The sequence below is a fragment of the Uloborus diversus genome, unplaced genomic scaffold (assembly GCF_026930045.1).
Source record: "Uloborus diversus isolate 005 unplaced genomic scaffold, Udiv.v.3.1 scaffold_12, whole genome shotgun sequence".
In the NCBI taxonomy this organism is placed as follows: Eukaryota; Metazoa; Arthropoda; class Arachnida; order Araneae; family Uloboridae; genus Uloborus; species Uloborus diversus.
In genome coordinates this window covers 11,112,442-11,127,853 of record NW_026557876.1, presented here as the reverse complement: position 1 = coordinate 11,127,853, position 15,412 = coordinate 11,112,442, and the positions used below count along the sequence as shown (strand labels likewise).

The following is a 15,412-nucleotide window of genomic DNA, read 5'->3' as shown; positions in this document are numbered from 1 at the left end:
GTTTACGAAATAAAATATGTGGGAATTTTATTTCCGAGAATGGAATTGGAAAATTGAAATTAAAGCTGATAGTAATTATAAAATATAAGTATAGCACTTTATTCCTGTTATTTTTAATTTTGTCTGCCAATTAAGTCAATTCATTCTTGTGCAGTCTAAATGTGTTTGAATGATTCTTTAAAAATTTAAAAAGAAATCACTAATTTTACCTTTTTTTGGAAAATCATGATTTTTTAAAAAGTGAGTTTAATAGTGGTCCTTGGAGAAGCAAATTCCTGACTGAATCAAAAATGCATATAATGTGCAGGTGTATTCGCATAAAATCAATCTTCGGCGTTTTGTTCCGAATTTGTTTTCCCTGTCCTTAAACTCCATCTCCTTTCTTTTAGGCCGAGCTTCGAGAGCAGTTGCAAGAACTCTCCGAGAAGACTGCGCTCGAGAAAGAGGAACTGAGAACGGCTCTCGGCAAGGTAAGGTTTCTCCTAATTCCACTCTCTAGCACAGCAGTTCCCAAACTTTTTAGGCCATGGAATCCTTAGTAATTTTTTTTTTTTTTACTTAAAGGAACCCCATTTTTGTTTGTGAGTAAAAGATAAAATGTTAAAGGTCTAGGAGTCAAATGATGAAGATGAAAAATGATCATCATTTGTTTAGATTTTAGTTTGATGTTGAAAATGAACACCGCTATTAGGTAATCTGTATAAGTTTCTGCATAGAAGAAACTACTGATTACGTGAAAAATTTCGTATTTTGACAGATTATTACGATTTAAGGTGCGCTGAACCAAGGGCAAATCCAGGAAATGTTCAAGGAGGGGGCGATTTTTTACTGTTTACTCTTTGAAACTTTTATTTCGAAAACTTTTCTAAGGAGTAAACTGAACCCCCTTCTCTTACCTTTGCGTAGTCAAAGGTGTCCTACAGTTGCAATTATTTCAAAAAATATTCAGAGGAAGCCCTTGAACCTATGTCTAACATCATCAAAGATCGTCTAAAATTGAGGTTTTGGAACTTCAATTTCGAAAACAATCCAAGAGAAAATTCTGGTCCCAATCTCCAGAGCAATAAGAAATGGGATACAATTTCGTTTTAAAGGCTTCAATTCCGTGAGAATTCTGGGAAAGAGCTCCTTTTCTCCTAACACCAACGAAGTTTGCATGGTTGCCACACTTCCGTCCAAGGGACGGACTTCCGTCTTTTCAAAAATTTCGACCATCGGATTTTTTTTTCCCATCTTCAAAATGATTTTTATAGACAAAACAAATCTTTACTTTTGAATCTCTCACTCAAAAAAGGTCTTATTCTTCTGAGGACAAAAAACTGGCCCATCTGCTAAAGTTAAAAAGATAAGCTGTTTTTTTTTTCAAAAAAATAATTAAATAAGTCACTTAATCTGTTGATTTCAACCATTCTTATCTTAATCTGGAAAATTTTATTAAAGTTTTTATCACAATGCATCTTATAGCCAAGAATCTCATACCTGAATTTTTTTTAATTACTATTTTTTTTTATGAAATATGAACTATTTATGTAACATGAACTATAAAATCTGAAGCTTTTTTTCTGCCATAGCAAATAGTAAGTTTTTTTATTGTATTTTATTATTAAGTTCTTTTTCTGCTTTTACCTCCTAAAAATCTTGGACAATGATATGTTAGTTTTTTTATTTAGGTTTTAATTTTTACTTAATCTTACAATTTGGTTTTACTATATAGTTACAGCATCAAAAATTAGCATTATATATGTCTAAAACATCAAACAAACTAAGCACTAACATTTTGGTGTCGCGAAATGGAGCCACGTGCTTTTCAGTCCTGGCCAATTTTTAGAGTGGCACCTATGGAAGTTTGTGTAAAAGTGTCATTTTTGAAACTTAAATATCGAAAATATACCTGAAGAAGGTTCCCATATGTCCCTCAAGGAGGGGGCGATCGCCCCCGTCACCCCTCCCTTGTATCCATCCTTTCGCTGAACCTACCTAATCATTTTGGAAACTGTTGGTCCGTTTGTTTGCGTTTAGCGTGTATTTGGCTGATTTATTGAGGGCGAACTAACTCAAAAGGTAATGCATGAAGTTGAAAGAAACTTGGTATACATGGGCATCTCCATGTGAGCAGGTTTTGATTGGTTTTAGCACTAATCTCTTCAGAGGTTGACCCACATGAACGATTTCCACTTTTAGCGTGACTGCTATCTGTCAAACAATAACACAAGGTTTCGCATAAAAATTAGTACACATATGAACCTCAATAAGAGAGGTGCAGATAAATTTTTGCCACGAATCATTTCGAAGGAATGACACAACAGAATTATTTTCTCGCCAAGCGTTTTACTACTTCTGTCTCAGAAAATAATACAAGAATTCAATCAAAAACTGAAGTACAAGGGGACCTCAACTGAGACATTTGTGGATTTGCCTTTGGTTTTGGCGCTTATTGATCAAGAGAAGGAGTATTTAATACTATTTAACTGTGTACCGAAAGCAACCTTTTAAAAAATTATGAGGCAGTATGGATAAAAAATACTATCTTCAATTGGAATTATTATGAAAAAATAATTTTCCTATGAAATTATTGCAGCAGTTTTATTACTGTCCCTGCAACAAATTATATTAATATGAAGAATGAAATTAATTCATTGTAAAACTGATAATAGCTATAAATTTTTGCTCTATGTCAGAAGGTTGAGTACCTACATCAAGAGCTGAATCCAAGAACTAAATTAGTTTTTTTTTGGGGGGGGGGGGGGGTACACACAGGCTGGAAAGCTTTGTTTTGCATTGATAATTTGTTATAAAAGGAAGGAGTTTTTAAATGCCGCTTTGTTACCCAATAACAGTATTCATTTTTGACATCAAAATAAAATTTGTTGAGTGAAACCGAATCGGAAAATTGGTTTCTAGCAGATGAACTCTGAAATGCAATTATGATTCATACTCAGGCACGGACAGTGTCATAGGTTTCTCAAATAAACAGTAATAGTTTTTAATGTCTCGAAATGTAGTTGCGCTGCATTTTCTGCATAGATATTGGTTCCGGCAGAAATTCCTTTTAAGAGAGAGAAGCATTCTTTGTATTTCTTTTTAGGCAGGGAGCTCAAAAATTCAGTTTTCTTTTTGACGCTGTTTTTTTATCTCTCACAACAAATGTAGCTACTGTTTTCCTTTGAGTAAAAACTTTCACTTCATCAGTTCACTAAAAAAAATATTATTTATTAGCTACATGAAAACAGCTGAAAATATTGATGCCTTTTGCTCCAGTTAAAAAACCTTATTTCATCTGAAGTTCATACAACCTTTTAAAAACTTCTGTTTTGGATAGCTGGCATATACAGGGTGTCCAGCAAAGGACTCCCTGGTTTCAAAATTAAATATCTCGAAAACAAAGAACGATATTGGAATAAAATAAACGGTACGTTTATTGTGAAACCCATAAAAATCATATACAGAAACTTGTAAATTAGTTTTAAAAAGTTCCAACAGGTGGCACTGCACGCTGTAATTGCAATAAAAGTCTGCATAAATAGTGCTGCAAAGAGGTTGGACGATACTTTCTATCGTATAAGTAAGCATATCTGAGAGACTAAACTACTGCTGAAACAACAAACCTCTTCACAGCACTATTTATGGAGACTTCTATTGCAATTATATTGTGCAGCGCCACCTGTTGGCAGTTTTTTAAACTAATTTCCGTATTCCTGTATATGATTTTTTATGGGTTTCCCAATAAACGTACAGTTTATTTTATTTTAATATCGTCCTTGGTTTTCGAGATATTTAATCTTGAAACCATCAAGTCCTTTGCTGGACACCCTGTATATTTCATATGGAAAATTAGTGATTTTTGTTGCCTACTTATGTCTTCATAAATCTTGCTAAATAATCTTGACTGGAGAAAACGAGAGTTGACAAAATAAACTTCTTCTGAAGCTTTGTCAAGAACTTTCCTCAAGTCAGACGGTATTTACTTGATTATATGCTGGCATGGCAATGCAAAACACTGGGACGACTACTACTTCAGTCTGGAGCAACATTTTAGATTCTTAATTTTGATTGTTTTTCATTTTTCTTGAAACTAGTGGAAAATAAATGTATGCAACGGCTAACTCGCTGCGGAACCCTTCTTATACATCGTCCGAACCCAAGGGTTTGGCGGAACACACTTTGAGAGATGCTGCTCTAGCATCGTGGGTATGATAGGGAGGGTCACATGTCTTGCACATAAACAAACTACTTTATTAGACACCACACAACAAATTTGAGAACTGGTGATTGGCTATCGTGTAAAATGACGTCATGATCCTTATCGGGGTGGCCAACCCAGGAAAACCCACCCTGGTTGAGCCGACTACTGAAATCTGCTGGGTTTTTGTGTAGCATATATATTTATTTGAATGGGACTTATATTTTATGGCCTCTTTTGTGTATTATCTTTATGAATGACGTCAATGAAAATATTTCTGGAAGCATGAATTGTTTTGCTGATGATGTAAAAGGTATGGGGATTGTCGAAAATGAAGAACAAGTAAAACAGCTTCAAGAGGATTTAGATCATATTACTAAGTGGGCAGATAAATGGGGTAATGCAGTTAATGTCGGGAAATGTCAAGTGCTACACTTTAGTTATGGAAATAAGCGTACGAGATATTGTTTACAGGGGGTTCAGTCACTAATCGGGCAGAAAATGTTGTGGATCTGGGTATCTTAATAAATCAGGACTTCAAGTTTAGTCAACAGTGCAGCATTGCTAGTAACAAAGCCAACAAAATGTTTGGGATTATCAATAGCTCTATTTCAAACAAATCTAAGTAGGTTCTTCTGCCTTTATATAGGAGTTTAGTAAGACCTTATTTGGAGTATGCTGTTCAGTTTTGGTCGCCTTATCTGAAGAAAGAAATTTTTGTATTGGAAAGGGTTCAAAGAAGGGTAACTAGAGTAGTAAGGGGACTTTCAGATTTAGATTATGATACCAGACTTAATAGGCTTAACATGTATAGCCTGGAGCAAAGTAGAGTCAGAGGGGACATGATTCAGTTATTTAAATTCATCAAAATGAAAGATGTAAATGGATTAAATTTTTACGGGGAAAGCAGGACGAGGGGTCATTGTTTTAAGCTATTTAAATCTCAGGCTAACTTGGAAATTAGGAAAAACTACTACTTTAGTAGGGTCGTGGGCACTTGGAATAGCTTACCGGAAGAGGTGGTAATGAGCAAGGGAGTGGATAGCTTTAAGAGTGCAATTGATCTTCATTGGGGACTAATTAATTGACTAGGACCAGCCTAGCTGGGCCCCGAGCCTGTTGCTGGTCGTCACATTTGTATTTGTTTATCCAGCAGTTTGTTTTATTATCCCGATTTTTTCAAGTACTAATAATCCCATTACAGAAATGAATTTCCATTGTGTAAAGAAATATAAGCTTAGTGAGTAACATTTTTAGTTCAAAATGTTGCAACTCATGAAAATAATCCAAAACACAAAATATGGAAACACTTTTTAAATTTAATAAACATTTGGTTTTTTCTTACAAGTAACTTTTCTTTAGATTGAAAGACAAAAAAATATTTCGTTGTTTGAGAAAAATGGTGATGTGACTAAAAAAAACAGAAAATAAGATTTTTAATTGATAACTGTTTAAAAACATGGATGTGTTATTTGGAATAGAGGCACATGTCGTAGATAGCAAAGTTGCCACTAGATGGCAACTTTGATTCGAGTTGCACTCTTTCTTATATTTTCCCTTTTACGTCAAAACAATTATAAAAATATAGTATAATTTCATATAATTTGAACATTAGCGGCCCGTGCTGACTTGCATCTGAAAGTGTGAACCAGCACTTGTATAATTGTCTGAATCAGAACAAAACTTTCTTTAGAAACTGGAAATGTACTTTTACCACAAAAACATTTATTTAAATTAAAAAACGTTTAGGTATCTCACACTGAGCCTAAAACTTATAAATTTTCTTCAAAGAATTGATTTTTTTTCCTATATATTGTTTTAAAAATGTAACGTAAAATTTAAGAATTTCTAAAGCTGAAAAATACAAACAGCCAAGTAGGTAATTAGCATTAAGTAGGGATTTTTGCTCACCTGCAATACTTAAGTGTCGCACATAGTTCTCAAAGATATGGATTTATATTAGTTTAAGTTATACATTTTTTAAATATACCAATTTTAAATATACCATTTTTGTGTTATTCATTTCCAAATGTTGATGGGAAATCAACAATTTTGTAAAGATTGTAAAATTTGTAAGCAATTTTTTTTAAAGACAGTAGTAAAAAACCTTTTTTTTTCTTTTTGGAGAAAATTGTAAATTTTAGACCTTTAGCTGGACACTGAAATAGTTTTTAATTTGTATAAAAAGAGCAAACTCCCAGATTTTGAGTCAAGGAAATTTTTCTCCTTTTAGATGAGGGGGGAGGGTATTTGATATCGTTTTTGGGTGGCATGGAACTAAATTCGGCTCTGGTTTTGAGGCATGAAATTTTGTGAAGGGGCCGCAAAACAAACCCAATTTGCATCTGTATCGACCCATGGTGTTGATGCTGTTTATAAATCTTCAAAGGTTGGTCATTATTTTAATTCAACCCTGTTCACGAGTAGGATTAAACGTAGCTATTTTATATACTTTCGTAGAACGCAGCTCAAATGTTTAAATTTCTGTGATTAATAGCAGTGATGGGCATTTAGCCATATATTCTGCTCTGTGTTCCATATTTTGTTCTGATTGTAAGCAAATCTCTTTCAGGCCCAGCGTGAATGCAGGGAATTGAAAGAAAAATTACGATCCCTGGTATCGAATGTTGGCTCCCAAAAAGAGGATTTCCAGGTACTGATTGCGATTTTTGAAAACCTTTTTGTAGTCTGATGCAATTTGTGATTCATAACCAAGGACAGATCCAGAAAATGTTCAAGGAGGGGGCGATTGTTTTTCACTCTTTGCTCTTTGGAACTTCAATTTCTAAAAATTTTGGAAGGAATGCATGGAACCCCTCGTTTACCTAACCCTAATATCATCTATCGTCTAAAATTGAGATTTCGGAACTTCAATTTCAAAAATATTCCTGTAGAAAGCTCCTGTCCCTATCCCCAGAGTAATAAGAGATGTGCTGCGATTGCGTTTTAAAGACTTAAGTTCCGGAAAAAATCCTGAAAAGAACTCCCTTTCTTCTAACACCATCGAAGATTATGTAAAATTACGGTTTTGAAATTTCAGTATTGAAAATATACATGAAGAAATTTCGTGTCTCTCGGCTCAGGGAGGGGGTGATCACCCCCATCGCCCCTCCCTTGTATCCGTCCTTGTTCATAACCAAAGTCCAGTTTACAAAAGCTTACTTTGCAGGATGAACACTCATTTCTGGAGGAAGTTTTTCGAATTTTTGTAACACCTGCCCTTCTTTGGTGAACATTTTTTATGTTAACTTGTGTAGTGTCTGCTTTTCTTATAACTTATTCAAAAAAACTGTATCCTATTATCTTCTTCTCTTTTTCCCTGCTCCTGCTCCTTTGGCAAATTACTTTGAATTAATTCATTCTGATTTTCAGAGACTGTCTTTTAGAGACGAGTTCAGGCTCATATTTGAGAGCCCTAGCCCGAAAATTTGTAACCGAGCCCGCCCGAGTGATGTTATCTCAGACCAAAATCCGAAGGAAATTTTCTTGTATCAAAAACTGAGCCTTCTACAGTCTGACATGATCTCTTTGTTAATGAAAAATGTTACGTCAAATGTTCTTCATTAACAGAAGTTTCTAAATTTTCTTAAAATGCTCCACTTCAAATGCATTAGTGTATGACATATTGCAATAGTAATCGCAAAAAAAAAACATTACAAATAAGCGTTTATTTTTTTAATTAATTTTTTTTTGGGGGGGGAGGGGGGTAAATTTGACATTGATTGAACTGATTTAAATGCTCCTTTCATTTTCTCACAGTGGGAAAATGTTTATTTGCTTTGAATTTGTATGGAGATTGGCGATTGAATATGTGTGTTTGAGCCCAAGCCCGAGACCTATTTTCGGTTTTAGAGCCCGAGCCCGTCTCATCTCTACTGTCTTTCCACGTCAGGAATTTTCTGCATCTTTCGGTCTTGAGCGCAAAGAATGAGCAGACGATAAAGGAGTTCTGTCCTATTGCATTCCTTGCACTGGAATCATTGTTTCTCTGAATTGTGTGGTGCCGATTTTCAACTCTTTCAATCTGTTTCGCATTTCAGGTCATTCCCAGACTTCTATGTCATTGTACTATACCTGCATGTTTCTATGCCAATACACCCGATTTAGTCCTTTGAACTGCTACTCATTTAAAATGGAAGCTTGATTGACCAACACACTGTTGATGCTTTTACTTCATTTTTCAACTTGTAAATAGTAATCCTATCAAAATCATAAAATGTACAAAAATGCCAAGTTTCGCTTCCATCGTAAAAAGAAGTGAGAGTTCAAGTACAAACAATTTTTAGTGAGTATTTTGGTAAGTGCTTATTTAACAACTTCATCATAAATTGTTTTCTCACAAATTACCTCGACACCTATTCCAGAAGCATCCCAGGTGTAACTCTGACGCAATAAAAAGGTTATTCAAAATGAAAAACTTCAAATAACCTTTAAAAATTGATTTATTAAAATTTGAATTGTTTGTTAAATGAATTATTCAAATTTTAATAAATCAATAATTGTTTCCTCACAAATTACCTCGACACCTATTCCATAAGCATCCCAGGTGTAACTCTGACGCAATAAAAAGGTTATTTAAAATTAAAAATGTTCAAATAACCATTAAAAAATAATTTATTAAAATTTGAATAATTTGTTAAATGAATTATTCAAATTTTAATAAATCAATTGTTTCCTCACAAGTTACCTCGACACCTATTCCAGAAGCATCCCAGGTGTAACTATGACACAATAAAAAGGTTATTTAAAATTAAAATTTTCAAATAACCTTTAAAAATCAATTTATTAATTAAAATTTAAAATAACAAGTCACTAAACTTAAAAATTTAGAACACCCCCCAAATGAGTCGTTTTCTTTTCTCTTCTGCTAATGATGAATTCGGTTACCAATCTCAAAATAAAGGCTTAGCCGTATTTAAAATCTGCTTTCAAAAATGTTGTAATTCAAATTCTATCGAAACTGGAAGTTCCAAACATATTCTACCAGGCGCGAAAGATAGAAAAGAAAATTCTTTTTATTTTGGTACTAAACTTTTAAGCGTGTTTTCACTGAAAAAATGGCGAAAATCCTTCTACACGTTTTTAATTAATATTTTCGTCAATTAATGTTATCCGAAGATGCAATCTAGCTAAGAACACTCGAACAACTCTCCTTTCGAACATTTTTTTTTTTAAAACTCAGTCCATCTGTTAAGGCGCTAGAGTGCCACAGACAGACACACAGATACACAGACATGTCAAACTTATAACTTCCTTTCTTTGTGTGTGGGTGAAAAAGGTTACAAGTTAAGTGATAAAATTCAAGACATTAATAATATCCCGACAGAACATAAAAATGAAAAAAGGAGTCAAGATCAGTCAAAATGAGGTTCTGGGTAGAATGTGTCGCCGATAAAAGAGTTAACGGGTACCAAGTTCCACAGCAGTTCTTCAAGAATGCCTGATTGTTCTATTTTCGTTGAGTCATTTTGAAAACAATTTTTAACTTTCTGTGATACCGGATCGTAAACTTCCGGTGAGTTTTAGTTGTCAATAAACTATTTTCACAACAATTGAGTACTCAAACTATAAAGCAATTTGCCAAGTCCTTAATCCATTATGAAAGAAAGTAAAAAATTGTTCACATGTCTGTTTTGTTAGGATCATTTTTGTTTTTAAAAAGTTATGGTCTTTATTTTGACAATTAAACGTAAAAGCGTGTACATGGCTTCCTTTTTTACGTGCTTCTTTGGTGCGCTGGTTTCTTTCAAAAACTGGGGGCTTGGCCCTATCGCCAATTTTGGTCAATAATCGTTTTTTTCTGCAGCTGTCAGCAAGGCCGAAATACATTAGCTCTTGATCTTTGCGGTGCACAATTTTAGGGACATTTGGAAAAATAAGTTATTCAATGTTTTAACTATTAGTCTTATTACTTACATCACCGGAAGGTGGCGAATTTAAGCTCTAGATTTGCAAATTAAATTATTTGAGGGATTATTTTTCACTTTAATGGAACTTTAGGTATTGTTACATGTCCTGTTCTGTTTAAAAATTACACATTTTAAGTTTTAACATTAACAACCTTGTTTTTGCAATGTTTGACAAACAGGTTTGTTTCGACTCATTCGGCGAAACATTTTGCAATTGCGCCATGAGTCAGTCAGTGTAAAAAATGTTGTTTGATGTGTGAGCGAGTTAGGAATCAGCTGTCCATCCTCAGGGCTGATCCTAGGGTGTCGGCCGCCCGTGTGCAAAGATCTAATGTGCCGCCCCTCTAGAGTAATTTGCATATTTTGACTAATCTTTGACGTCCATATAAACATTTCTTCAAAATTCTATATCAAGTTCTAATTTAAAAAAGAAAAAAAACAAGAATGATGAACTCATAAAAAGGAAGAAAAGTTTATAGTAAGAAACTCCGTAGGTACAATTTATATCTTTCAAGAATGTAATAGATACCAAAATTTTTACTGGTCGTAAAAACGCATTTTATGATTTGTCTTCGGTGACATCAGAGAAAGGACGGAGGAGGGGGATTACTCCCAGATAATTATCGAAATTGGCGTACGAAAAATAGTTTTAGTAATCTTTGGTTGTGTTTGGTTGCAAGGAGAAAAGAGTCGAGTATATTCAAGGTGCATGGAGAAATTTTCAAAATTGACGTTGAATATCGCAATTTCAGGAACTTTTTTGAGACTTCAGGGGAAAAGTAATGTTGGAGTTCTCTCCTAAAATTCTTTCAAAATTGAAATCAATTCGAAGCTATTTTTTGTGACCGTAGCTTAGGAAAGATAGGCGCTCTTTCCGAAAATTTTCCGAAACTGAAGTTTTAAACTAGCAGTTTTGGGTTATCTTTGTTGATGTTGCTTGAGGGAGGGAGATTCAATCATCTCATATCGAAAGTTTTCGAAATTGAAGTTTAAAACACAAATGTAGGCTGTCTCTGGTGATGGTAGGGGATCTGGCGGCTTTCCTCCGGTAATTTCTCGGCACTATTGTTTCAAAAACCCTTTTTTGGCTATATTTGAAAACGATAGGGAAAACGTGAAAATATTTCGAACCGAAATATTTTTTGGAACTAAAATCCATTTTAAGCTATTTTTGGGAAGGAAAGGTTTTGGAGCTCCCAAGTGGATATTTCTAAAAGCGCAATTTTATGCAATCTTCGGTGACGTTAACAAAACTGGGAAGCTTCCGAGGATCTTTCGGATATTTTTTGATATTAATATCTGAAAACCCAACTATAGACTTTTGTCCATCTCACTTCGGCGACGACGGCCCTAGCGCTGTGAAAAGTTACATAAGCCAGACAGTTCTCCTCCAGAGTTTTTTAGAAAATCGTATTTTACGCATTGTTTGATAACGATGGCACAAAGAGCGGGCGGGGGCTCAGTGTGCCCTCACGAACTGTTTTTTGAAACTGAAGTCAATTTCAAACTGAAGGGGTGAGATTAGGGTCCTCTCTAAAGACGCTAATTGAGACACCTTTGGTAGTAATGTTTGGGAATGGATTTCGGGACCATTCATTGGGCAAAAATTTCGAAAAAGAAATAAGAAATATCATTTAGCAAATTTTTATGACATTAAAAAGGGCCGTCCTCTGAAAACACATTTTGAATTTTAAAGCCTACATTTTCAGGCTATGTTTGATTAAGTTAAAGTGGAAGGGAGTGAATCAGAGATTTGATTAGGTCCTTAAAATTGGTGGTTCAAACAGCAAAATTTTCCGAAATTAAAGTCCTAAAAATGCAATTTTAATCCTTCTTTAGTCTCTTCAAGGAGGTCATGGCATTCTTTTGGATCTTCGTTTTGGAGCCATGTTTAAATTTACTACTCCGGGCAAGAGCCCTGATTTGAAACCGGGTAGTTCATTCATGATTTTAATTCGAAAAAAATGCTGTAAAGGGGGAAAATTACAAAATTTTAGTTCGTCATTCATATATTTTTGACTCTCAGGGGAGTTGCAATTTTTCACTGTCCCTCCACGCATTGGTGATTGATGAAAACAGAATTTGTTGTTTGAAATGCTTGCGGGAGTATTTAATCAGTATAGCTTTTTTTAAATGTAATATATAAAATATGTCTTCATTGTTTAGGTCTATAAAAGCTTAAAGGGTTGACATTAGTGGAAGCCCTGGGCCCTGAGTACTCCTTTTAGAAGGCACCCTTTCATGCTTCAGGAGGGGGCCATTTCTCTCATCTCCCTTCCCCTGTATCCATGCCTGATTGCCGGTTCTGTCACAAATTTTACAACCAAATGAAGCATGTGTGTAAAGAGTAGATAATAATGGACAATGAACCAACACAATGTTCCTTAACATTATATTTTTCTTAAACTATGTTATGCTGTCGGGAAATCGGCACTTACTTTGATAATTGAATATTTAAAATTCAGCATATTTATTTGACTTATTATAAGTTATCTTGTGAGAAATTCTTGAGGAATTTTGCTTGATTAAAATAACTACATGATGCGCTGCACACCTGCTAGGGTCGGCCCTGTCCGTTCTAAGAAATCTGTGTTTCCTCTGTCCCAGGGAAGTGGCTATGGAGCGAATGGTGAGCTGCCATCGACGTCCAAGCGTCAATTCGAATATGGCGAAGGACAACGTCCCACACACAAGTAAGTTGTCTGTTGTTGAAAGGACATTGTGCTGTCATTCATTTAAAACGAGAAGGGAAGCCTTGAGCTCCTTCCCTGTTGTTTCACATTTGGAGATGTAAAAGTTATGGATATTTAAAGGTGGTGGGTAAAGCAGAAAAAAAAAAAAAATCCTTGGGAAATTTGGGAAAAAATAGAAAAATTGAATTTTTTGTCAAGTAAAATGTATTTAACAGCCGCATTTTCTTAGAAAATGTTAAAAATAGTAAACGTTAGATTAATAGAATCAATATTATTTATTTCTTTTTAACAGAAATACAGTGTAACCCCCGATTGAGTGATTCGTTTTGATGAAATTTTGTGTGTGACAAAATTGATCCGATCATGGTTTAGTGCCACATTCTAATGGATTAATTAGTTTAATCATTAGATGGTTTTGATATTTTGAAGACTTTCCTTAATCCACACTCAAATTGTTATTTAGTGTTTCAACCCCACTCCCTGTCGAAAGCCAGTCTTGCATAAAATTCGTTTTTGCTTTTCATTTGAATACTTAAGGGTGTTCTTAAGTCAAATCTTAAACTCGAGTTTTTTCCACCTCATGATCATTTTATGATGATCGTTGGGTGGGGAGAAGAGAAAAATGTTGAACATTGAACTTTTATTCATTGGTTGTCTTGACAAAGAGTGTTATTATCTTTTATATGAGAGTTTTAAGCCCAGGAGATATAAAAGATCGTAATTTATGAACATCACTTATACTGACCACAAGAAAAGTTGAAATCTTGCTGATCCCCTTGAAAATTCGCAGGTTGCCTCAAGTTTGGTGCACAGGAACTCAGAGGTAGTTTTTACATCAGTCTTCTGTAATAATAACTTTTGGGTGGTGATTAAGAACTGCTCGTATATTACGCTTTATCACCAGTGATGTTTACCGATGGCGAGGGAGTCACAATCTTCCGAAATCTCACCATGCTACATCAAAAAATGGGGAGATGGTATTGTTAGTCAACATTTAGTGAACCCATCTAACATACAGTGGACACTTCGCAGCTCTTAGTTTGAGAACCTCTGCAGGGGTCGAAGTGGTCCTATATATCCTATATTTCCTATATTTTCAAAAAAAGTATGAAAATCGTCCTATATTTCCTATATTTTTGGAAAATGTCCTATATTTCCTATATTCCTGTTTTTTATCCAATTTATTTCTTTAAAACAACAGTAAACAAACTATCTGACTTCGGATTTTTCGTCGAAAGTACGTGTGCAAACGAATTTCAAATTAAAAAACACAACTCACTAAATCCTGCAACAGGCATCTTCTCTCATTGGCCACAGCAATATGACGTCACTGTAGTGGGTGGAGTTTCGAGAACGAATTCTGAAGTTGGTTTTAGAATTTTGCGTTTGGCAACAGCAGTTTGTTTTGTTTTCCAGCGTGGTTTTTTTGGTTTTGTTTTCGTGTTTTTTTTTTGTTTTGTTTTTGTTTTTGCGGGTATATTTTCGTGTTCAGTGCATTTTCTGATCGGAATGTTATAATAGTCTTTTTGCAATCTTTTCTTTTCGTGGAATTTTATAGAACAAAATATCTATGTTTGTGCTACAAAGCATTGGTTATTTCCTGTTAGTTGTCAATACAAAGACGGTTTTTATTTATTTATATAAGTTATGTTTGAGACATTTCTATCCCTGCAAAAATTGTGAGTTGCTGTGTTAATTATCAATAAATTTCACTTTGTTCTTTTTTTTTTTTTTTTTGTCTACAAAGTACACTTTTTTCAAAAATTATTCTTTCAACTACAGGAAAGTCATTTCAGGTGTAAGTTATAATTTTTTTGAAGGTTTTTTTTTAAACAAAATCATTGATAAGAATAAATAAATAATATGTATGTATTATTTTATTTTTCATAGCGAAACTATTCATATAATGTGTCCTATATTTGTCCTATATTTTTTGTGGAAAATGTCCTATATGTGACAAGTCGATCACTTCTACCCCTGCCTCTGAGTTAGGTAGTACTGCCATTACTTGAAGATGTTTCAAGATTTTTTGCTTGAAGTTGTCTTAGTAAAACATACCATGCTCATGTGCCCTTTCCCCTACAGTCTTAAAAGATGGAAATTAACATCTGAACTTCTAGAAGTAGAAATTAATGAAGAAAACATGACCTTCATCCAACATTTTTTGGCAATTTTCTGTTGAATCCCCACTTTATGCCGGATAATCTGACATGATCACACGATAACCCCCCAATCGATGCCGGATATCCTGCAAAAATCCGTTGGATATCCCGTCCGATGTGGGCTGGGCCGGGATACCCGATAGTAAAGGATCGACCGGATATCCGGTGCACCAACAATGGGTACGATGTGCTCTACACGTGGGGCGATAAAAATACTTCCTGCGTTTTAGATTTTAATTCTTTTGCATCTTTTAAGTACAGTAAACTCCCGATTATCCGCAGAATAGGGTGGCACAGTAACCGCGGATAAGCGAAACCGCGGATAATCCGAATAATAGGTAAAAAACGATACTTAGTGTATGCAATAGATAAAAATATTAATGACACTCACACATTCATTCAAGTTATAACTAAAAACATTGCTACATTGCATCTACCAACATTTAATATAAAAAAAAATGCATGTAA

General features: G+C 34.5%; 1 protein-coding gene across 1 annotated transcript in view; it reads left to right on the top strand.

Moving 5' to 3' along the window:
- Window positions 1–15,412, top strand: part of LOC129232471 (26S proteasome non-ATPase regulatory subunit 10-like) — a 42,918-nt gene that overhangs the window by 15,630 nt on the left and 11,876 nt on the right. Inside the window, exon 3 of the mRNA XM_054866616.1 lies at window positions 12,697–12,782. Coding sequence (XP_054722591.1) covers window positions 12,697–12,782 — 86 coding nt within the window. The remainder of the gene's footprint in view (window positions 1–12,696; window positions 12,783–15,412) is intronic.